This window comes from Bubalus bubalis, chromosome 3 (genome assembly GCF_019923935.1).
Source record: "Bubalus bubalis isolate 160015118507 breed Murrah chromosome 3, NDDB_SH_1, whole genome shotgun sequence".
NCBI lineage: Eukaryota > Metazoa > Chordata > Mammalia > Artiodactyla > Bovidae > Bubalus > Bubalus bubalis.
In genome coordinates this window covers 12104726-12129141 of record NC_059159.1, presented here as the reverse complement: position 1 = coordinate 12129141, position 24416 = coordinate 12104726, and the positions used below count along the sequence as shown (strand labels likewise).

The following is a 24416-nucleotide window of genomic DNA, read 5'->3' as shown; positions in this document are numbered from 1 at the left end:
TGGGAAATAGATGGGGAAACAGTGGAAATAGTGTCAGACTTTATTTTGGGGGGCTCAAAAAAATCACTGCAGATGGTGTTTGCAGCCATGAACTTAAAAGACGCTTACTCCTTGGAAGGAAAGTTATGACCAACCTAGATAGCATATTCAAAAGCAGAGAGATCACTTTGCCAACAAAGGTCCGTCTAGTCAAGGCTATGGTTTTTCCAGTGGTCATGTATAGATGTGAGAGTTAGACTGTGAAGAAAGCTGAGCGCCAAAGAATTGATGCTTTTGAACTGTGGTGTTGGAGAAGACTCTTGAGAGTCCCTTGGACTGCAAGGAGATCCAACCAGTCCATCCTAAAGGAGATCAGTCCTCCTGGGTGTTCACTGGAAGAACTGATGCTTAGGCTGAAACTCCAGTACTTTGGCCACCTCATGTGAAGAGATTTCTCATTGGAAAAGACCCTGATGCTGGGAGGGATTGGGGGCAGGAGGAGAAGGGGATGACAGAGTATGAGATGGCTGGATGGCATCACCGACTCGATGGATGTGAGTCTGAGTGAACTCCGGGAGTTGGTGATGGACAGGGAGGTCTGGTGTGCTGCGATTCGTGGGGTCGCAAAGGGTTGGACACGACTGAGTGATTGAACCGAATTGAACTGAATGTCTTCAGGGTGTAGCTGTGTTTTAGCAGGAGTGAGGGTTTCATTCCCTTTAAAAGCTGGGTAGGTCCACCTATTGAATGGATGGACCACGATTTGTTTATCCCTTCATACACAGATGGACTTTTGGAGACTGTGATAAGGCGGCTGTGATCACCTATTTAACAGCCTTTCATGTGGACACATGTTTTCATTTCTCTTGGGAATAAACCCGGAAGAGGAATTGCTAGGTAACATGATAACTCTTAGGGCTTCCCTGGTGGCTCAGCTGGTAAAGAATCGGCCTGCAATGTGGGAGTTTTGGGTTCAATCCCTGGGTCAGGAAGATGGGAATGGCTACCCACTCCAGTATTTTTGCCTGGAAAATTCCATGGACAGAGGAGCCTGGCGGGCTATAGTCCATGGGGTCCAAGAGAGTTGAACACGACTGAGTGACTTAATACTTTCATAGCAACTCTTAGTGACTAAACATGACAACCATGGTAACTCTATATTTAATTGATGAACTGCCAGCCCTGAGAATCCTTTAATATCCACGCCTGACCCAGTCACAGCCCTGATCAAGGCCCTCTGACAGTGTCTGACCTCATAGCCCAGGCCCTGCTGGCCCACCTCCTGCCCTCCACCCTCCACCCGCTGGCTTCCATCCTGGACTCGGCCCCCAGGCTCCCGCCCACTGCAGGGGTTTGGCAAGCACCAGGTTCTCCACATGGAGCTCTCCTGCCTCCCTCCTGCTTTTCTTCGGTCCTCCCAGAATTCCTCCCAGAAACACAGGCAGGCTCCCAGAAGTCCTTTCCTACTTTGCTTCCATGGCGTTTATGCAATTAGTTAATTAGAATCCACGTCTGGAGGTACCAGAAGGGCAAGTACTCTGTGTTTTAAAGTACATAATAGATTGTGGTACTGGATTACAAAACCTAATACAATTTTTTTTTTCATGGAAAAGAAAAGCACACAATAGATGTTTCAAATCATTCGGTAGAAGAAGAAATTCTTTGAGCAAAAGGCCATCCAGACCTGTTTTAATTTCTAAATAGGATTGGGATGGGCTGAGCTCCCTTTTGCCTGCATAACTTTCTACAGCCCTCGGCTCTTTTCTGGTAAGAGTATTTTGGTTTCCTTTTGGGGTCTCTCTCCCCACTCTTAGTCTAGGGGAGGTTAGAAACCCAGATTGGCCAGCCAGTCTGTCCTTGGCAGCTGAAGTTGGTTCACGGAGGCAAATGGCTCAGGTGGGGGCAATGAGAAGTCACTCAGGTCTGCTCTCGTTTTCTCCATGGAGACGCTGAGCTGGCACAATGTGGCCAGGATTTCAGAAGAGACTGCCCAGGAATGAAGCCATGTGGAGGAAAGTCAGACTGAAACAGGAGGAGAGATGGATGACGCATCCGGATTAAGTCATGCCTTATGTCCAGGTGAGTCAATACATTCCCCCATGCAGAAATCAGTTTGAACTGGGTTTCTGTACTACGTCATCAAACGATTCCTGATTAACTCAGGGTCTGCATGTGTGTGCTCAGTCACTGTGACCTTATGGAGCCCACCAAGCTCCTCTGTCCATGGGGATCCTCCAGGCAAGAATACTTGAGTGGACTGCTGTGCCCTCCTCCAGGGGCTCTTCCTAACTCAGGGATCGAACCCGTGTCTCTTGAATTGTAAGCAGATTCTTTACCACTGAGCCACCGGGGAAGCCCAGTGCAGGGTCTACAGCCCAGAAAAGTTTTGCAATCTTAGCCCATTTTCCTATCAGGTGGATTTTTTTCTTAGTGATTTGTAAGAGCAATTAGTATATTAGGAACTTTTTACCATATACTTTGCAAATGTTTTCTCTGATCTGTTTGTGCATGTTTGTATGTATTTCTTTATAGAATGTTTTGCCATGCATAATTCCAAAAATTGTTGTATGATCAAATGTCTGTCTTTCCTCCCATAATTTGTGGTCTTTAATTTTACTGTATCTTTTTATGGCAATGCCCTTTATCAGATCAACAAGTTGTTCTTCTACTCCTAGGTTGCTAGACGATTTTTAAAAAATCACAAATGAGTTTTCAATTGTTTCAAGTCCTCCTTCTGCATCTGTTAAGATGATCGTGGATTTTGTTTTCCTTTAACCTGTAATGGGAAGTACATACATCAGTTTCCTGACATTGAAAACCCACTGTAAACCCAACATGGTCAGAGGTCTAACATTTTTTGTTATATAGCTGACTTCAATTTATTAAAAGTTTCTTTGGGTTTTCTGCATTCACCATCAGGAATTAGATTGGTCTTTTAACTTTCGTTTTGGAGTTGAGATCATGCTAGCCTTCCATGATTTTTTTTTAAACTTTTTTTTGGCTGTGCCATGTAGCATGAGGGGTCCTCCCCGATCTGAGGTCAAACCCATTCTCTCTCTTCATTCCCCCTCAAAGTTGAGAGTCTTAACCACTGGACAGCCAGGAAGTCTCTGAAATTGTTAAGACAGGGAGTTTTCTGTTCCACGATCACAGTAAAAATTCACCTGTGAAATCAGCCATATCTGGTGTGCTTGTGTGTGTTTTGGTCAAACATTGTGGCGGTAACCAAAGACCATGTAAATCAGAACAAGAGAGGCTATGTGCTCACCTTGCTCTGATAGGGAAGTAGCCCCCTCACTTGCATGCTGGAGAGATTCAAGGCAGACAGAGGAGGGGGCAGCTCCATCGTGAAAGGGGAGCTCAGGTGCTCTCCGAGAGGGGGCTATGGGCTTGGGGAAGCTGTGGGCAGCCGACTGGAGGTGCTGCAACCCATCTGGTTGGTTACAGCAGCGTACTTGACTTTCTCTGGTTGGTCCTGAGCCGGAAGTGGAGGCAGAAATTAGGGAAGCTGGCAGGTATTGGCCAAGTCCTGGCCGTTTGGGGCTGGCTGAGTTCTGTTGGCATATCTAGTAGCTCTGTGTGTGTGTGTGTGTGTGTGTGCATTCTCAGTCGTGTCTGACTCCTTGCGACCCTCTAGACTGTGGCCTTCCAGGCTCCTCTGTCCATGGAATTTCCCAGGCAAGAATACAAGAGTGGGTTGGTTGCCAGTTTTTCCTCCAGGGGATCTTCCCCACCCAGGGATTGAACCTGCGTCTCTTGCCTCTTCTTCATTGGCAGGCGGATTCTTTACCACTGCAGCACCTGGGAAGCCTGCTAGTAGTCATGGTCCCAGTATATTCAGTCTCTCTGTGTTTTTCTAGAATGTTACCCATTTCTTTTTCCCTTTTAAATGTACTGGTATCAAGTTGTTTGTAGGATTCACTAATAATTTCAATATCTAATATTTCTTCTGTATGTTTTTCTCTTTCATTGCAGATTCATGTCTTTTCTCATTGTTCTTGTTGGACATGTTAGTGGTGTGATGACATGACATGTCTTTTTAAAGTACCAGTTTTTTAAATTAATTAATTTATTCATTTACTTTTGGCCATGTTGCATGACCAGTGGGATCTTTTTTCCCCAACCAAGGATCGAACTTGCACTCCCTAAATTGGGAGCACTGAGTCTTAACCACTGGGCTGCCAAGAAAGTCCCCTAAAGTACCAGTTCTGAGTTTTTGTTAGTCAATTTCCATTTCTTTCCTTTCTGTTCTTACCTTTGGTACTTCCTTCTGCTCTCTGGGATTTACTCTGCTCTTTTGTAATTGCTTAAATTGAATATTTAGATACTTTTTTTAACCCTTTCAGTTTTGTGATAAATGCTTTTAAGGCTATATGCTTCCATTTAGTGTTGCAGCTTTCTACATGTCATATTTCCATTGTTGGGCAATCCAAAAATTTTCAGTTTCCATTGTGATTATCTCTTTAGAAGCTGTTATTTAGGAGAATGCACATTTTAGTTTCTAGGAATATGGCATTCTTTACAAAAATCCAAACTCTCTTTTTACACAAAAAGAAAATTTAATTCTAGGAGGTTTTTTTTTTGTGTGTGTGTGTAGTTTTCTTGGGATTTTCTACATTGAGAGTCATATGATCTGAAATAGGGGCAGTTTTAGTTCTTCCTTCTCATGTATGAATGCCTTATATTTTCTTGCCTTCGTCCACTGGCTAGAAACTCCATCCAATCCTACACTGCATAAGGATGGTGAGAGTGGACAGCCTTGCCTCATTCTAATTTACAGGGAAAGTATTCAGTCTTTCACTATTAAGTATATAATATTAGCTGTAGGTTTTTGCATCTATCATAAGAGAAGTGTGTCTCCAGTTTTCTTATTTTGTATTGTCTTTATTTGGCTATGGTATCTGGACAATACTAACTTCACGAAATAAATTGAGAATTATCTCCTCCTCTTGTTTTATGGATGAGATTGTGTAAATTTTTTCTTTAAATGTTTGGTAGAATTCTCCATGAAACCACCTGGGCTGTTTGGGTCTTCCTTTGGGAGACCCAAACCTTTGGGAGATTATGGAGTCACGGTCCATAATAGTTACGGGGCTATTCCCACGATCCATTCTAAACTGGATAAGTTGTGGTGGTTTGTACTTTTTCTTGGACTTGTTCCAGTTCATCTAAATCATCACATTATGCTTTGCAGTTGTTTGTAATATTCCCTTACCTCCCTTTTGGTGTCTGCAAGGTCTGTAGTGATGTCCCCATTTATCAGTCTTGCTAGGAGTTTGTCATTTTGATTAATCTTTTCAAAGAAATACACTCTGTTTCGTTGATTTTTTCTATTTTTTGTCTATTTACAACTTAATTGGTTTCTGCCTTTGAATTTCCTTCTTTTTACTTTCGATTTATTTTTGCTCATCTTTTTCTAGTTCATAAGAAGGCAATGGCACCCCACTCCAGTACTCTTGCCTGGAAAATCCCATGGATGGAGGAGCCTGGTAGGCTGTAGTCCATGGGGTGGCTAAGAGTTGGACACGAATGAGCGACTTCGCTTTTGCTTTTCACTTTCATGCATTGGAGAAGGAAATGGCAACTCACTCCAGTGTTCTTGCCTGGAGAATCCCAGGGACGGGGGAGCCTGGTGGGCTGCCTCTATGAGGTCGCACAGAGTCGGACACGACTGAAGTGACTTAGCAAGGTGGAAGCTTACATTTTTTTTTCATTTGAAAGATGCATTCTTATATAGTCTTTTCTCATATAAGCATTTAATGCGATGAGTCCCCTCTAAACCCCATGTTTGTTGCTGCCCAGACATTTTTCACATTTTTATATGTTGTATTTTCTTTTTTATTCAGTTCAGCTTATTTCGTAGCTCCCGTTGAGATGTCCTCTTTTGACCTGCTGATGATTTTGACATGTGTTTTTTCCAAGTGTTTGGATTTTCTTGTTATCTTTCTGTTGAAGACTTCTAGTTTGATTCCACCATGGTCAGAGACAGAACTTCTATGATTTCAGTCCTTTAAATCTGTTGATGCTTGTTTTCTGGCTACCGTGGAATATGTTCCCCGGGCATTTCAGCAGAAGATACATTCAGGTGGTTCCTGGTGGCTGCTGTGACCATGACCACACGGCAATTAGAACTGCATGTTGTGTCTCGCTCTTGTGGGTGGAAAGTCCGATAAATGCCAGTTAGATTCTGTTGGTTGATAATATTGAAGCCTTTAACATCCCAACTGACTTTCTAGATTTCTAGAAAATCAGAAATCTAGATTTCTATCAACTACTGAGAGAGGGGTGGTGATGTCTCTAGCTATAATTATGGATTTGTCTTATTTTTAAAAATGAGAGTCTTCAGATAACTAACTTTTGAGTAAAAGAGCAGATGAAAAATTTCATATAATAAATATGAGAGAACACTATTGGTGTAAAGCTTGTGCAATAGAGCCCAATTCAGTCTCAGAGGAAAACTTTTTAGCCTTAAATACATAACTTAGAAAACATGAACGATTAGTAATCAATCTAGTGATTAAAAGAATATTAAGGAAATATAATGAACAACTCTATGCCAATACCTTTGACAAATGCCTTGAGAAACAAATTGCCAAACTCACCAAATAAGAAGATAACCTGAATATCCCTATGTCTGTTTTAAAAATTGAACTGTTAGTTTAAAATCTTCCCTTGGGAATTCCTTAGCAGTCCAGTGGTTAGGATTCTGTGCTTTCACTTCTGAGGTGAGAGGGTATGATCCCTGATCAGGGAACTAATATTCTCCATGCCAAGAGGCTAAAAAAAAGGGAGGGGGTAGTGAAGACTTAAATAAAATAAAATTAAAATCTTCCCACAAAGAAAACTGAAATTGCTTGGTGAGGTTATGTTTTTAAAAACTCAATAATGAGAAAGCAATTTAATTATTAAAAAATTGGTCAAAGTGGTTGAAAAGACACCTTACCAAAGAAAATACATAGATGACAAATAAGTAAGCCCATGAAAGATGGTCCACATATTTAGTCATTAGGAAAATGCAATTTAGAACTACAATGAGATCCCACTGCATAATATGAAAAGGGCTAAAAAAATAATCTGACTCTACCAAGCGCTGGAGGGAGTTGAAATTCCTTTACTACTGGTGGGTGAAAATGGTACAACCACTGTGGAAAACTGTCACTTTCTTAGTGATTTTTGCCAAGAGGAATGAAAGTACATATGTGTCCATACAAACACTGCAAAAGTTTTCATAGCTGCTTTATTTGTAATATCCCAAAACTGGAGACAGCCCTACTGTCCATCAGTGGGTAAGTGGACAAGCACTCTGAGGTCTCTTCATCCATGCAGTGGCATGGTCCCTGGTGTGAAATGTCCTGAGCAACTTATATGAATCTCAGAGTTCTTATGCTGAGCAAGGAAATCTGACAAAAAGAGAGCATGTTATGTGTTTTCATTATATGAGAGTATAGAATATAGAAGTCCATAAGAAATCCATGAAATGAATCTCTAGACATCTACAACCTGTCAGTGATTATTTGAGGATGGGGAGAGCAAAGAGGGGCCAGAGGAAAATTTGGGGGCAATGTTTGCAATCTGGCCTGGGGTGACAGTTTCAGGGTGTGTTGTTTGCACAAACTTCTAAAATTGTGTGCTGCGATTGTGCACGGTTCATCACGTTAGGACGAATCACACGACAGTGAACTGTTAAGACCTCTCAAGTGGCCTTCTGGAACACTGGCTCTTGGGAAGGTCCTTCTGGAACCCAGTAGCTGTGCTGTGAGAGGCCCAAGCCACAGGGAGGCCACTGGGAGGCCCCGTGCAGCGACTGGCCTCCCTTGGCTCCTTCGTGGGAGCCAGGTCTCGGCTGTGTCACTGCAGGCCCAGGGCTAGCAGCTGGAACACCTTGGCCGGCAGGAACTGACTCCTGGAAGGCAGGGAGGCCTCTGTTCCTGGCAGTCGGTGTCTGGTCGCAGGCCCGGAGCCTCTGGGGCGGGGGGTCCAGGGCCACAGCCCTGCTTCACGAGGCTGCCCAGGATCACCCCACCCTGGGCACCAGCCTGGGACTGGGCAGCCAGGTAGCTCTGCCCTTGGCTCCACTGTCTTGCGGCAGGTCCCCTGGGAGGCCCTGGGCCAGGATGGAGGGAGGTCATCCACCCAGGAGCCCAGGGACTGAACTATATCAGAGCAGGGGGCCCAGAAATAAGGCAGGGTCCAGACAAGGGGCAGACTGACCTTCAAACAGGGTGCCAGAAACAAGAAAGAAAGGTGAGGGGTGGTGCAGAAAAAGAAAGGAAAGAAAGTCTGCAGCCTGGGTGGGGCACACCAAACACCCAATCTGGGGAGAGTTAACCCAGTGGGGCAAAAGGCATCAGAGAGAATTAGAGGAATCACTCCAATTAACCATCTGCTCTCAAAGAGGAGGGGACACACCCATGGGGGAGGAGGGGTGGCAGAGGAAACAAAAGGCTGGAGGGCATGGGGTGTGGCAGCAGGTCACAGACTAAAAGCACTGGACAGAGCAGAGAAGAGGTCAGAGGTGACCCTAAGCTGAGGCAGAATGTTCTTAAAGGCACAGTAGAAGCCAAGTAGGGATGTGGGGAAGCTGATATTACAGACCAAGGGCACGCCTGGCTCCGGGAACTTTGCCAAGCTGACCCTGAGACAAATAGATCCTGGTTGTTTCTGACATTCAGGGCCAAAGAACTATTTAGGCTTCAACCCAAAACGAGGCTGTCACCCAGAGAGGGTGGGGAATCAGGTCAGCGTTTACAGGGGAGATGGCATCTGGAAGCTTACAGAAGTTAAGCTGTGGTTCAGGCTCCAGAGTGATGAGCAGACCCCAGACCTCCAACCCTACCCAGCCTTTCTGGGAAAGACCATCCACAAAAGAAACCCTGGCAGTCCAGACAAGCAAGAAGATTGCTAGAGAGGCCAGGGAGAGGGCAGGGCCTTCAACAGCCTCCTCCAGGAGGCCAGGACAGCCCCTCTCGGTCCTGGACAGTGGATGGCCCTCCAGGCCCCCAGGGAGGGTGAGGGGACCTGGGTGTCCTGGAGCAGAATCAAGACCAGGGCTCAGCTTTTACAAACAGAACGGAGGCACACCCTCTGTACGACAATATACAAGACACAGCCTTGAGTGTTTAGACTTCGATGATGTAAAACTATCGTGTTGTTACCAAGTCTAAGCTCGTACTACTGGCCTCCTGACAGGCCAATAATCAAGAGACAAATTGTTGGGGCAAGGAATATGACTTTATTTGGAAAGCCAGCAAATCGCCAAGATGGTAGGCTCATTCACCCCTCCCCACAAAGAACCATCTTGCCTGAGTTAGAATTCAGGTTTCTTTTACATTAAATAGGAAGGGAGTTAAAGTCAAACATTTCCCGGTTCCCATCAGCTTCTGGAGGGGGTGTGTTCATTTCTTTCTCCCTGCCGTCATTTCAGGTGGGCCTGGTCAGGATATTTCTTGTGAGCTAAGCAAAGGTACTTTAGCTTAATGCTCATTACCTGGGAGGTGGGGTTCCCAGAGCTGGACCAATGCATATAATTTGAGCTTATAGGCGACATTCCTTTAGCAATTAACTTGTCATAGAATACAAGGTTCTTCTTCCCCTTACAGTGTGGCTGTGAGGAGGGGACCCAACAGGATAGGCGTCCTCGAGGGTCACAGGTTGCGGGGAAGATGGGAGAGGGTAAGAGGTGCAGGTCACAGGTGCGGGTAAGGAGAGGGCAGGTCCCACTCCCATCAGCTGAGAAGGGGTCCTGCTGGCCACAGAGCATGGGTCTGAGCTCTCAGGACAGAGTCCCGGCTTGTAGCACCAGTAGGACGGCAATGTGGCCATGAGGACAAGCTGTATACACACCGCCCCCCTCCACCTCCCAGGTTGGGTGGTCCAGCCAGGCTGCTGCCTGACCCCTGGGGATGGGAGGGCAGCTGTGGGAGCTGAGCTCAAACTGGCCTCCCAGAGGTGGTATTGGGCCCCTGGGTGCTGTGCTGGGTGCCTTCTGGTGCCTCCACTTGTCAGCAATTAGGAGGTGGGGAGTGGGTGGTGTCACAAGGAGGGGAGTAGGAAGGGAACAAAACCGCGTGACTCCACTTTCTGGTGTTTCCATCCTCTTTTGGGGAACTAGTATCTCTGGTGGAAAATAAATACTTTCTGAAGACTGGCATTTCCTCCCCCTCACTTCTGTTTTTCTTCTTTTTTTCCTGTTAAATTCAAGCAAACTGGGGAAAATACCCAAGACCTAGTGGCCGTGGTTGTTCTTCTGGGAAGGGGTCAGGGCCCGGGGTTGGCGGGAAGGAAGTAATCCATCCCCTGGAAACCCTGCTGGGTGTGCAAATTTGTATTGTGGTGCATGGGTTACTTGAAACAACTATTTATAAACACGCAGAATGACCAGTTTCAGTAACAAGGGAGTGAGGCAGGGGAGACGAGGACAGCCCAGCCTTGTCCCCGGGTCAGCTGGTGGAGGTCAGGTCCCTTCCCAGGCCACCACTCCTACCTGCCCCGTCTGGCCCTCTGTGCTCCTTTGGGCTGATTGCAAGATTTGCACCTCATCTTCAGCTGCCCCCAATGCCAGCAGCCTCGTTCCAGGATCCAGAATTCCACCAAGGGCTGGATCAACAGGGCTGGAGCAGGATAGGTACTTAGGAGTGTGTACATCACAAAGATGCCCTCCTGTCCCCAGCGTCCATCACATCAGTGAGGCTCTCTGCTGCTGCCTCTATGGGCACCACACGGCATTCCTCATTTAATATGTTCCTTGTGTGCGTGCGTGCTAAATCATTTCAGTTGTCTGACTCTTTGCAACCCCATGGACTGTAGCCCATCAGGCTCCTCTGTCCATGGGATTCTTCAGGCAAGAGTACTGGAAGACTGGCATTTCCATGTATGCCCTCCTCCAGGGGATCTTCCTGACCTAGGGATGGAGCCTGCTGGATGAAGCACTAGAGAGCCTCACTGAGACACAGTCCAACGTGTCAACAGAAAGACCACAGAGATCAACACAGCCAGACGCCGAAGTGCAAAGGACAGGTTCTAATCAGCACTATACTCCCAGTGGGGCAATTCCAGCATGAACTGAACTCAATTTCAACTTGTGCGGAGGTGACTGGCATTTTAAAGTGAGACTATGGGAATTGGGACGGCTGAGAGCTCAGGCAGTGGAGTCAGGCAGCAGACAGTTATAAAGCAGGCAGGAGGCTGGGAGACCCCATCTGGTTCCTTAACAGCACTTGTCCGAAATGAGCCTCTGGGTTCTCACAGAGGCCCGAGATGTCCAGCCTCAGGTGGGCGCTCTAAATGGGGCTGGGGTTGCCCCAGGGATGCAGTTTGAGCTGTCAGAAACCGAGTCTTTCTAGGCCTGATGCAGAAGCAGGCTTTGAGACAAGCCTGGCTAGAGTTTAGTCAAGGAGAGAAAATTTTAGTCACCACATACCATACAATCCCTCCATTAAAAGTGTACAATTCAGGGGACTTCCTTGGTGGTCCAGTGGCTAAGACTCCTTGCTCCCAATGCAGGGTTGTGCAGGTTCGATCTCTGTTCAGGGAACTAGATCCCACATGCCAAAATTAAGACCCAGTGCAGCTAAATAAATATTTTAAAAGATAAAGTGTACAAGTCAATGAATTTTAGTATTATTCATAGAATTGTGCAATCATCCTATATTCCTACATCTGAAACATTTCCATAACTCCAGAAAGAAATCTGTCTCCATCTGTAGTCACTCCTAATTTCCCCACCCCACCCCACCCCAGCTCCTGGCAACCACTCATCTATTGGGTTGGCCAGGAAGTTCATTCTGGTTTTCCCATAAGATCATGCAGGAAAACCTGAATGAACTTTTTTGCCAACCCAATACCTCCTGTCTCTGGATCGGCCTGTTCTAAACCCTTCATACAAATGAAAAAGTGAAAGTGATATTCGCTCAGTGGCATCTGACTCTTTGTGACCCCGTGGACTGTAGCCAGAATCACATAATACGTTGTCTTTAGCGACTGACTTCTTCCACTCAGCGTGTTTTCAGGTTTCATCTCTGTTGTAGCAGGGCAGTGTTTCACTCCCTTTTACGGCCAAATAGTATTGCATTATACAAATAGACCACATTTGACTTATCTGCTCATCAGGTGATGGCCATTTGGGTTGTTTCCACCTTTTCGTTGTAATGAGTAAAATGCTGCTCTGAAGATTCCTGTGCAAGTTTTTTCGTGGCCAAGTGTTTCTAAGCCCCTGTAGCAATAGGCCCAAACTTGGCCAATAACTGCCAGCTTCCCTAATTTCTGCCTCCGCTTCCAACTCAGCACCAACCAGAGAAAGCCAAGTACGCTCCCCTAACGAACCACAGGGGTTGCAGCACCTCCAATCGGCCCCCAACAGCTTCCCCAAGCCCACAGCTCCCACTTGGGGTGCACCTGAGCCCCCCTCTCGTGATGAAGCCACCCCCTCCTCTGCCTGTCTTTGAGGCTCGGCCAGCATGCAAGTGAGGGGGCTGCCTCCCGCTAGAGCAAGCCAAGCACACAGTTCCGCTTGTTCTCATTTTGCGTGGTCTTCGTTCATATCTACACATTTTATAGTTCCAGCTCTGTGGTCCATTTTGAGGAACGTCTGCCTGTGTGTGGGAGGGCCCACGCTCACTCTTCGTGTGGATGTCGTTGCTGAAAAGGCGTCTTTCCCTGCTACTTGGTCTTGGCACCCTTGCTCAAACTTCTTGACAATGGACTCCTGTTGTGTAACTTTTTGTGAACTATTGTCTTTAAGGAAGAAAGGTGGAGATTGAATCATGAAATGCTGAGCTTGCTTCCCTGCCTGCGTGAAATCCATCACTTCCTTACCCGGAATCAGGTGACCCACAGGTGGGGCTGCTCCTCTATTTTGCTCGCCTTCTCAGGCTGGTTCTGAGCCAACATAGGTGGAGAACTCCCTGGGGAAGGGCCTCATCCTTGACTTGCCCCGATTTTCCTGCTTTCCCCTGCCTGCCTCGTTTTTCCCCTCTTGCCCCCATCCAGGAAGCTGGGCCCCTGCAGGGCGGGTGGGCAGGTACTGTGCCTGAAGCCCTCCCCCGCGGCCCACCAGTAAACACTGCAACCCTTCACTACCCTTTGCACCCCGCCCTGCAGTACCGTCCCCAAACCACATGGGGCCCTTCGTCCCCTGACACTGGTCCAGGAAGCGCCATGTAAGCTGGCTGGGCTGGGAAGAGGCTGGTGAAATGCCATCTTCCCAGGCTGCCTGGGCACTCTTGCAGGCAAGTAAAGAGGATCCCAATGCTTCAAATCAAAGCAGCTTTAAGGGCAGAGAATGTGGCCCTGTGTGGCCAACGTTTCTGAGATTTGCTGTTTTCAACTTGCCAGGGGTCTGAGAGAAGTGGCAGCCTGCTCTGAGACCAGAGTCATGTGCCCCCGCCCCTCCCGCTTTACTTCCTGGGCTCTGGGTTCCAACCGCCTCAGTGGGACTCCAGCCTGGGTGCCGGGGCACCAGACTGGGCTTTCTGTGAGGCTCTGGGTGCTCCATGCCCGCCTGCCTGTCTGCCCAGGGCTCAGGAAGTCTGGCCCGCAGCCACGTGTGCTTCCAGACTCATGGCTGCTTCGTGCCCAAACACTGCAGCAGAAACTGCACTCTACACCCAGCACCGTCACCCAAAAATGTGACTCTAATCCAGGTCTCTCTGCCAGTTTTAGGAAATTCACAAAGGGGCCAAATTGGACGGGAGAAGCAACTGGATGCAGGACCCGGCTTATCTTGCAGAAAGAACGAGGGGACATGCGCCATAGAGACGTGAGTAGATCTCAGCTGGACTTGATTCAAACAAAACCAACTACTTAATGACATGCATGTGGTAACCCAGGAAATTTGATGATGGTAACATGGGCCATTTTATGTACAATGAATTATTATTGCAGTTATGTTAGAACTTTTAAAAAGACCGTTTTCAGAGACTTGTTAAGTATTTATCTATAAATGACAGGACATCTGGGATTTGCTTCCAAATAATCCAGTGGTGGGAAAGGGTCTGTAGGGCTTGGAGAACACAGGCCTGGTGAAAACTCTGCTGAGGCTCGGGTGGGCATGTGGGTGGTTTGTTGTTTAAGTAACAGCTTTGTTGTAATACAGTAATTTTCGGGTTACAGAGCTATGCAACCATAACCATGACTTAAAATTTTTCTATCTGCTTGAAATGCTCCACAAGTCTCCTTGCTTCATGGCACGGGGTCAGAGGCAGTGATGTCTGAACCGCCTGGGGCGTATCTGTTCTTTCTCAACTGGGGCAGCAGGAGCCCCAAGGTAGCTTCCACCTGTCCTGGGATAGCAAAAGGTCACTGGTGGTGTTTACACCAGCTCCTGCCCCAGCCTGAAGGTCTGTAGCCCACAGAACCTGGGTCTGCCAGTCCAGTCTGGGTTTGCTGCATGACAGGCCAGCATCCAAAAGGCCAGGGCTCTGACTCAAGGGGCCACCTCCAGGGAGACCAGGCTGCAGCACCACCCCCCTGCCCCCGCCACAGGAACTGTCTCGGGGGGCTTGTAGTGGCCGGTGCCTGCTGGGAAGGGGCAGCCCTGGGTGGCGGGTCCACGGTGACCTGGATCCAGGACCACAACACTGACGAGTCCCTCAACCAGCCCCATGCCCTGCTCTTCCCCCAGCCCTCTGCCCACAGGCCATCCCAGTGTATCCAGTCAGAGCTGTGGCTTCTCCCCTGCTTTGGACCCTGCCCCTCCATAAACCCTAGAGCCCTCTTTGGAAGGTGCAAAGGAGGATCTCATAGGCCCTGACCGCAAGGCAGACTAGTTAGGGGCCTGGATGCAGAACCAGACTCAGCACTTCACTGTCCTTTATTAACATCCCTGCAGGGCAATGTGGGACTGCTGGCCACTTGCTGGGGGTGTGGGGTAGAGGCACAGTGCCCACGTGACTGGGGGAGGCTGACAGATGCAGCCCCCAGCCTCATTTGCAGGCTGCTTTGGGCATTTTGGCTGACCAGCTCCTGGAGACCTTGCAGGTGACCGCTGTGCAGTCAGCCCCCGTGGACGTGCCACTCCTGCTCAGGGAGCCGGGAGGGGTCGCTGCACAGCCCCGAAGACAGAAGCCGCCTCCTGGCGCTGAAAGGTTTTGGTGAAACTAATTGTTTAAAGCTGGGCTTCCCTGGTGGCTCAGCTGGTAAAGAATATGCCTGCAATGCAGAAGACCTGGTTCAATCCCTGGGTTGGGAAGATGCCCTGGAGAAGAGAACGGTTACCCACTCCAGCATTCTGGCCTGGAGAATTCCATGGACTGGACAGTCCATGGGGTCACAAAGAGTCGGACATGACTGAGCAACTTTCACTTTCACTTGTTAAAGCCAGTGGGGGTGGGCTGGACCAGGAGGGGTGGGTGGGGTGCCCGAGGGTCACACGCAGGCCCTTCCTCCTGGGTGCTCATTCTGCCCTGACCTGGCAGCTGTGGGGCGCAGCTGCCTTAAAGAACATCATGAAAGCTATGGTCCCTCTGCTGGGATGAAAGTGCAAGTGTACACACCATTCGATGGGTGGTGCTGAGGGTTCACACCCCCTACTCCGCCACCCGGGTCCTCAGTGGGAGCTGCTGGGGGTCCTGGGCTTCGTGAAAGGAAGAGACTTCAGGGACTGGAGACCCCAGACTGTAAAAGTCTGGCCAGCCCACCCCTCCCAACTCCAGGGTTAACTGCCTACCTGGGGAGAGAACACCCAACCCGGGGCCTACACCCTCTGAGAGTCACTGCTGTGTGCAGGGAGAGTCAGTGGTGGCAGCGGGAGGTGGAGGTGAAGCCAGCAGCTCGGAGGGGGCAACGGTCACTGGGCTGGCCAGGCAGGCTGGGGTGGGGGTCCTGGGCCAGGGAGGAGGGGGCTGGAGCACAGTGGGCAGGTGCTGGGCTCAGGGCAGTGCTCAGCTGCCAACCCTCTGGCACTCTGGAATAAACTGGCGCAGGGGGCTGGGCGTGACCCAGCTGCTCCCACCGCCACATCAGGACGGCACTTTGATGCCAAAGTGCTTGCGAAGCTGTTCCAGAAACACGAATGTGAGCACGGTGTGGGGCATGAGGCGGATACCGGCAGGCACGAGGCCCTGCGGGAGAAAGGAGGGGAGCATGAAGACAGCCCTGGAGGGAGAGCCCCTCCCCTACACCCCCTGCACTCCCCTGGCCCCAAACCTTGTAAAAGGCCAGCGGCCCCAGCTTCGCTGTCTCCATGGCGCAGTGCAGAACACCCTGCAAAAAAAACACCAAATAATGAAATAAAATGGAAAGCTGCTTCTCAAAAGGCAGGAACCCCCCCCACCTTATCCCCCTCCCCCACCACCACTGCCAGTAGCTGGTCACACTGATAGTGGGCGTAAGCGTACAGAGCAGCAGGCCCGAAAGTTGAAAGGTTAACACGGGGAGTAGGGCTGGTGGGCACAAAGGTCAAGGGCTGCCCTCACCCGTTAGCCAGGCAGAACTAGAATTTAAAAGCACACCAGGGCCAGGCTGACCCGCCAGGCACCCATAGTTCTTGGGCGGCTGCCACAGACACAGAAGATACCATGCGTAATGGAGGGAGCCCCGGACAGGTGCTTGGCCCCAGGCGCTGGACCTGCCACCCTGCTAAGACCAGGCTGCCTCTGTTACCATGTCAAAGAACCTGACTTAAAAATACACTCGGGGCCCAGGCGGCCTGGGCAACTGGGCGGGACACAGCTTTGTCTGCACCCCGGCCCAGGGACACAGGCTCACCCGGCAGCAGCAGGGTGGGAAGCCCACTCACCCGATACTCGCCCTTGGCATTCATCAGCCGGGTCTTCAGCACATCCAGGGGCTGGCACAGGAATGTGGCACATCCACCCTGGAAGGCAAGTTGTCACCAATGGGTCAGCCAGGAGGGCACCCCTTACCTCCCCTCCGCAGGCCCGTCTGGACCCCCAGGAGGTGTCCCCAGGGCCATGGGGACAACACGAACAGTCCTAGCCTGGGCTCTGGGGATCCGTGGGCTCCTCTCACTAATGCAGAGCCCGAGAGGGGCAGCCACCACCCTCACCAAAGCCTCCCACCATTCTGAGCCCTTGCTCCGCCCAGGTGCCCCCAGCTGCCAAGGCTGGTCAGGGACCCCCCACTACTCACGGCAATGAAGCTGGCAATAAAGTGAGTGAAGATGCTGTCAGACAAGTAGCCCGTGCTGAGGACCAGCTGCTTGGCTTGATCATAGCAGGACAGCTGTTAGGAAATGGGGATGGTCAGGACACGAGGGACAACCCAGGGGAAAGCAGATGGGGCCTGCAACGACACCAACTGGACTGACCAAGTACCTGCTCTGTGGGTCATCTACAGACATCATACGGGGGCGGACAGACGAGGCCCAGACCTGCCTGAGCCCCACGTGTGTTAGTGCCCGCTGCCTTCCGGGCCCCTGAGCCCCGGATGCTGCCTGAGAGTGCCACCCCAAGCCAAAATCCTACCTGGCCCACGGTGACCAACATCCCTCGACTGGACGCCATGGTTGCGCCTGAGAACAGCTTCTTCAGACCCTCTGTCGGGGGAAGAGGAGAGGTTGGGTGCCCAGCCCGAAGCACCCCCCTAGACTCCCCCAAGGCCCGCTACTGGGTCCCACCTGGAGGCTGTCCCAGGCCTCCACCTCCTGTCTTACCTTCTCGGGCCACACGGTACAGGCCGTCCAGGGCATGGGCATAGCTGCCAAGGGACAGAGAGTGAGGCTCTCCCTGACCACAGGCTCCCACAGGAAGATCCTCCCCATGAAGAGCCATGCCCCCATCACAGGCCAGGAGGAACCCAAAGCATCACAGGGCCAGAGGACATCAGCCTTTTCTGAGAGCTCAGAGTGGTCTCACTGCTCAGGGGACCTCAGGGCCTAAAGATCCCCCGGGTTCCACAGGAAAACCCCCTCGCTGGGGGGCCTGCCAGCTCCGAGGCTGGTCATGTCTGCAGGCTGTTACCGAGGGCAGGAGGATGGGACGCCCTGCCAGGTCCCCTTCCCAACCTACTCAGTCTGCCCTCCCCACGGCCTATGCTCCGGCCAGAGAGCGGACAATGGGATCGCCTGGGGCCACACTTCTCCCTGAATTGGCTGATGCTGGCACCCAGGGTTTAACTACAGTGTCTGTCCATAAACAGGGTCTCAGAACCCACGGTGTCTCAGATCTCACACAATATGATGTTTTATCACAAAAACAACCTCCCAGCTCCCAAACCCTTTTGAAGACCACATAAGCTTCTAGCTTACCCTCCGGGAAGCATGTGCAGGTGCAAGAGGGAGCAAAGAGTGACCAGCCTCTGCCCACCTCCCAGTCCGGCTCCACAGCGGTAGGACCCAGAGATGCTGGAAACCCCCTCACGATGTATGATTCCAACATCCACCAGCTACCCCATTGCTCCACGTGACCCCACAGGTGTGGTGGCCTGTAGGAGTCCCCACTGGGTCCCTCAGAGCTACTCAGGGGTCTTCTCAGCCCTGGCCCCCAAACCCCTGGGCACACCATGCGACTCACTTTCGGCGCTGATTCTGGGGCAGCTTCATGTCATTCTGCATCCTGAAAACAAGCAGAGAGTTCAAGGGGGCAGGGCCAGACACCCCACAGGCCCTAGCAGGAGTGAGCAGCTGGCCCCACCCGGGGCTGCCCCACCACAGGCTCAGCACCACCCTCCTGCACCGCGGACCCCAAGATCTGAGTGACACGTTTTAGGCTGAACACACTGAGACCCTAGTGAGCCAACCTGGCCCCGCTGGGGGACAGCAAGACCCTGGCCTCAGGGCCGCACTGACCTGACGTTGACCATGTCCGCAGGGGTCCCCACAAAGCCGCCGATGCAACCTGGCACAACAGCCAACACGTGACCACTGGCAATGCCTCCTGCCTCACCTGCACCACCCCCTCCCTCCCAGCTGCTCACCGCTGATGGAGCCCAGCAAGACCTTCTTGTAGAAGGGCAGGGGGCCCTCACTGCCCTTGGTCACCTGGTCCCGCACGGTCTCATAGATGGCAAACCGAGTCAGGGAGTAGGTCATCTGGGGAGAAGGGGCCCAGCTCAGAGGGTCCAGAAGGAAGGATGGCGCTGGGCACCCCCACATCCTTGGCCCTCCGGTGCACGGACATCACCATGTGGGCCACAGGGACACCCAGGAACCTTCCAGAGGCCACACAGCCAGCAAGCAGCTGAGCCGTTTAAAACACCTGGGGCTGACTGAGTCCAGGCCCCACCCCTGCTCATCCCCTATCATGTCCCTGCAAGCCTCAGTTTCCCCACCTGTAGGTGGAGATCTCGGGCCAGCTGTGCTGAGCCAACTCTGTGCAAGGCAGAAGCCATGCCCTGTGCCCACCCCGGGTGGTTGCTGGCCCCCCAGGTCTTGTAGTTCTGTCCTTGTAAGCAGTCTTGAGAATGAGAGAGTAACTTCCAGGCCCAAAGGGCACCTATGGTGGGCAGGAGGGAGGCCAGCGACCCCTCCGCCTCCGTGGGCTGAGAGTGGGCTCTGGGATCAAGACCTAAGGGATCGCTGGCCATGAGCCTCCACCCACCCACTACCCTGGGAGATGGGGCCCCCTAGAGGTACCTGTCTGCACAGGGAGGCGCTCAGCCCGTTGTAGAGTGCCAGGACGCCGTCAGAGCGCACCACCTGCAGCGCCATGCCCGTCATGCGCAGCTTCACCTCCTGCTGCGTCTGCAGGTGCACCTGTGGGGGACGGGTTCCCACCGCTCAGAGCCGCACCCCGCCTGGAGCCTGCCCCAGCCAGCTCTGCTCTGAAGCCCTTTTTCGCAAGTGCTACCAGCGCCTGTGCTGAGAGACAGGAAACTGAGGCCTCCTAAGGCACCAGCTGGGGCGTCTGGCGCCAAGCTCTGTTCCACTCGATCACCTCACAGGAGACAACGCCAGCCAATATGGGAGCTCAATTCCAGCTGCCCTGGGGCGGAGTCATCAGCCCCGTCCTTTAGATGAGGACACTGGGAGACTCCAGAGCCCCACGTGGTAGCCTCCCAAGGGGGACAGAATTAGGGGACTCAGAGATGTCCTGAGGAAACAGGGGAGACTCAGGAGAGGTGGGTGGAGCTCCGTGGGGCACCCAGGGGGAGGAGCACTTCGGAGTCCATTCTTGCATCACAATCTCAGGTCCTACACGTCCTGACCGGACACGCTGGGGCAAGTTACTGACTCTGCTGCCTTAGTCTCTCTTGGCTGTGAGCTGGGAACCTAGAGTCTGGGGGCAGGGTGGCCACGCAGCAGCACCCCATGCAGGCAAGCCACTGTGAGGGTTCAGCCAAGACGAGGGGCAAAGGCAGAGATCAAGGAGCTTTAAGATACTTTTTTTTCCAAAGACAATGCCGAGAGATTAAAAACTCTGGCCAGGGCCTCCTCTGCTGGAGGCCTCTATGGCTGCCCACACTGCCTGCTACAGCCCAGCCCAAGGCCATGTGCTCCCTGGGCCAGAGGGCGGCCACATTCCTGTGGCCAGCCACCTCCCAGACTCCCACCCCCACGCTAAGTGTGCTGCAGCAAAATAACACCTGGGGGTAGGGCAAGGGGCAGTGACGCCCAAAGGAGACTTGAACACGGGAAAAGGCTGGCCTGGGGCCAGGGAAGGCTCCAAGAGTCCTTGAAAGCTGTTTCTACCTCCCAGGCCGACAGTCAGTCTGACCCTCCAGGGCCTGTGATGGGGGAGGTGGGGGAGGGCACAGGGACCTGCATGGGCAGAAAGTAAAACAAAGCGTGCAGGAGAAAGGTTTCCTCTTCCTACAGACCCAAAGCACCTTAATACCTGGCCCTGCTGGGCCAGGCCACGTCACAGGCCCTGGCAGCTACCAGGAGCCACAGAGGACTCTCCCAGGTCTCTGAAATGCTGGAGGGGCTGCCAGTTTCAGCTCCACCCCCAATGTCTACTAATCCTGCCTTTCCTGGTGGCCAGGCTGAAGCTTGAGGGATGGTTGGATCAGCCCAAGACAAAGGTGCCAATCCTTCCAAGGGGGCCAGCATGGGTTTCAGGCTGCTCTGGGTGGGAATACGGAAGGGGATGGCCAAGTGACCACTCTTGCCAATAGCCTCCGCAAGACCACAGCCCAGGTACTGTGGCCCAGGGCCCACTTGCCAAAATATGCTTTGAGTTTCTGGCCTTTCTTTGTTGTTTGTGGTGAGAAAGGAGCAAAAAACTGGTCTGCCTCAGAGACAAGGGAAACTGTCTTATTCTGCCCCATAGGCATTAAAAAAAAAAAATGTAGAAAGAGTGTGATTGCTTCTCGATGGAAGAAACAATCACCCTCATTGGGCAGGACCTGCACGCAGGCTGGGATCATGGCTTCCAGATGCTCACCTACCTCCCAGGAGGAAGCAGCCCAAAGCCGGGGTGCCGGCCACATCCCTCCTCCGTCTACCAGTGTGTTTGTTGGGCACCCACTAGGCAGAGGGAGCGCGTGGTCCTGCCGGGGTGCCGACAGCTGCGCTCACTGAGAACTACCCTCAGGAGAGCTGGGAGGGAGACCAACCCAAGGTCACACAGGTAGCAGAGCGGGGGCCAAGGGGCATCTCTGCCGCCCGTTCCACGCAGAGCCTCCGGGCGGGGGCGACAGCCCGGCCCGAGGCCCTCCCCACAGCCGTGCTCACCTTGAGCAGGTCCAGCGGGTGCGTGCAGCAGGCGGCCCCGCATGACGCCAGCCCACCGAAGTACCAGCGCGACACGCGCGCCTCATCCGCCATGGCCCGGGCGCCGCCGCCGCCGCCGCTGCCAAGGAGCGCAGGTACCGGCCCCGACCCGGCCTGTGAAACCCAGACGCTGGCCCGGCCCCGCTCCAGCAGGTACCGAACCCCGGCCCGGTCCTCGTAGCCGCCCGCCGCGCGTTCAAAGGTTCGCCGGACGCCCTCGCCGCCGACAACCAATGCACCCGCGCGGCCCGGGGGCGGGAGCTAACGGGCGGGGTTTCGCAGACCCCGCCCCCAAGTCCGAGGGTGGGTCCAGAGCCTTAAAGCGGCCGCGGCTTGGTAGGCTAAAGCGGTGGGCCCCAGCGAGCCGCCCCAGTGGAGGCCGCTCAGTGGGACCCCCCCCACTGGCCGGACCTCCGCAGGAAGCCTGCTAGGTGGACCTTCCTCGTTCCTCTCAGGGACCTGCGGCCTCCCTTATCCTGCGCCGGTCAGCCCGCGGGGCGGCCCCGGCGCCTAAGGCATGTCTGCAAAGGTCACGGCCCGAGTAGCCTGGGCGCTCGGCCAGCCTACCCCTCCTAGAGGCCTTCCTCCCATAAGCGCCCTGCCCCTGCCGCGGCCCGGAACTTGCACCCGGCTTCCCACCCACGCGGCGCAGGCAGCGGAAAACCTCCACGGATTACAACCTGCGGATTACAGGCAATTCGGAGACTAGCCGCCCCGCCTACCCATCCCTCCCGAACCCCCAGCCTTAGGCTAGCTCTGACCAGACAGCCCCCAGGCAGCTACCCTGAGGCGGAACAGGATGGGGATTCTGGGCGTGAGGGCTCAGGCTCCTGGGAGGCGGTAGTCAACAAACTGTCCTCCCAGCAAACTGGAAGCGCGGGTGCGCTGCTGGCCAGAAGGCGCGCCTGCGGGGCAGAGAAATCTGGGTCCCCAGGGCCGCTTTTGGACGGGGCCCCATGGATCTCAGGGGAGGCAGAGTCAGAGACCCCTGCACTAGTAAAGGCCCCATGTAATGGGGCCTAGTAAAGGTCCTGCTGTCCCAGCTTAGCCACTGCAGCCCCCACCCCAAGGGAGAAGGGTGAGGGGCACCAGAGAAGCAAATCTTGGCCCCTGGACCCACCAGGCACCAGGAATAAGAAGTCCAGCCCAGCCTAAGCACACAGGGATTCTCTGTCGGAGGCAAAAGTTGCCAGAGCAAACCCTGCTATTCGCCTAAAGCGGCTTCCTGGAAACTAGGGAAAATGCCTTCTAGAACCACAGGAGGCCTCTGCGCTCGGTCATCAGTTGGGAGGGTGAACAGCTGGCTACAGAGATTTCCAGCCCAATATTGCCAAGGAGCCTGGGATGGGGCCAGTGGTAGAGATGTGCTGAAAAGGCAGTTGGAAGTATGGGAGAAATCCTGGGAAAAACAGGAATGCCCCAAGAGAGGGGCACCCTTTTTAGAAAAAGGTGGATTTTGCAAAGGAACTCAAAAAGATCCAATTTTCAAAAGGATCCCAAACACTTGTGCATAAATCCGAAGGGATGGGGACTTTGGGCAACGGCTTGGCTTGGCTGCCAGGCCAGGCCTGTTTTGGGACCTGGTGTCTGTGCTGCAGCATTTACACTTTCTCTTAGTTTCTGGACAGGGAGGATGCAGCCATGTGGGTGGCCTGGCATATGTCAGGGTCCCTGGAACTGGCAGGGAGGAGGAGGTGGGGGGTGTCTATGGTGTGAGAAGCACATGACCAGCTCTGGTTCTCCCATTGCTGTGTCCTCTGTGATCATCTCATGAGCCTGCACGAAGGCCAACTCCTACAAGGCTCTGAAGGGATCTTCTAAGTTCTGTGGGTGCCAGCAGGGCAACTCAGGATGCCTAGCAAACCCACCTCCCAACACCAGGCCTAAGGGCTAAGTGGGCTTCAGGGACCCAGGGTGATCCCCAGTGGCACACCCAACCTATTTCCAGGTCTGAGACACCTTAGAGCTACCACAGGCTGGAGCAGGTCAGGGGGCGCTGGAAGGGTCGAGAGGCCTGGGCCAGGGGGCTGCCTGGGAAGGGGAGGCCAAGGATCTTCAGCGCCTTCAGACAGGGCTTTGCGGTCAGGTGGGGGCACCATGGCAGCATCCTGTCTGTTGTAAGCAATGCAGGAGGAGTTGGGCTTGATGGTCCCGCGGGTAGACACCTTTAGCAATACTACCATGAACAAAGTGACCCCTCCTTGGCGGGTAGGGTGAAGGGAGCCCATGTCATCACCCTAGCTGCCCTGGAAAAAGATGAAGGCGCTCAGAGGATAAGCGGCCTTTAAAGGTCACCCATAGGCCGGGAGGTGGAGTGTGACCACACAGGCCTGGGGTGAGGGGTGTCCCTGAGCCTGGACCACTCCCTGCCCCTAGGAAAAGGCAGCAGATCAGCAGCCCACACTTAGCCCCAGGTAGCCAGCTGTCCCCTCTGCTAAGTGAAGGCACACCCAGAGATCTGCTGCCGGCCAATTGTTAACTTCACGGGCCCCAGGCTTGGCTAGTGGGGCTCTCCAGTCAGGGGGCCGCCTCCCCTCTCCTGGGATTCTTCCTGCAATGACAGCCAGCTGGAAGCATGTCCTTGTGGAGGACCCCAGGTGGTGTGGGGGTTGCTGGGCACGTCCATCTGGGAGCCTGGCAGCTCCTGGGCCTATCCTGAGCCATCTCACCCAGAGGGTAGCACTCCCAGACCGAGTGTCCCCTTGTGGTCCCACAAACCAAGGGAGGGAACTCCAGGTGGGACCTGAAGACCCAGGCCAGACGGGGTGGGTCCCCATGAGTCACAGAATTATGGGCCTCCCCAGAGTAGATACTCAAAAAGCCCTGC

General features: G+C 52.9%; 1 protein-coding gene and 1 long non-coding RNA gene across 2 annotated transcripts; one reads left to right on the top strand and one right to left on the bottom strand.

The window, feature by feature from the left end:
- The first annotated feature begins 538 nt into the window (after positions 1 to 538).
- LOC123332540 lies at positions 539 to 13965 on the top strand. The gene is made up of 3 exons (XR_006549342.1): positions 539 to 2058; positions 12719 to 12813; positions 13633 to 13965. It is a non-coding gene; the product is annotated as an uncharacterized LOC123332540 (long non-coding RNA).
- Positions 13966 to 14770: 805 nt separating this feature from the next.
- SLC25A10 (solute carrier family 25 member 10) lies at positions 14771 to 22191 on the bottom strand. Its single transcript, XM_006064210.3, has 11 exons — positions 21551 to 22191; positions 19511 to 19630; positions 18853 to 18967; positions 18725 to 18773; positions 18450 to 18491; positions 17591 to 17634; positions 17403 to 17473; positions 17068 to 17160; positions 16715 to 16792; positions 16123 to 16179; positions 14771 to 16037 (listed from the first exon to the last, which is right to left on the bottom strand). Exons 1-11 carry the CDS (start codon positions 21641 to 21643, stop codon positions 15936 to 15938), a joined length of 864 nt encoding a protein of 287 aa, XP_006064272.1. The 5' UTR covers positions 21644 to 22191; the 3' UTR covers positions 14771 to 15935.
- Between the last annotated feature and the right edge of the window lie 2225 nt (positions 22192 to 24416).

What these genes read in the sequence shown, in the direction of transcription:
- SLC25A10 (XM_006064210.3), bottom strand. Translation starts at nt 21,643, where the DNA reads ATGGCGGATGAGGCGCGCGTGTCGCGCTGGTACTTCGGTGGGCTGGCG. An exon ending in GCGGACATGGTCAACGTCAG is followed by an intron (nt 18,492 to 18,724) that starts GTCAGTGCGGCC and finishes GCTTGTTTTCAG; the next exon opens with GATGCAGAATGACATGAAGC. An exon ending in ATGCCAAGGGCGAGTATCGG is followed by an intron (nt 16,180 to 16,714) that starts GTGAGTGGGCTT and finishes TTTTTTTTGCAG; the next exon opens with GGTGTTCTGCACTGCGCCAT.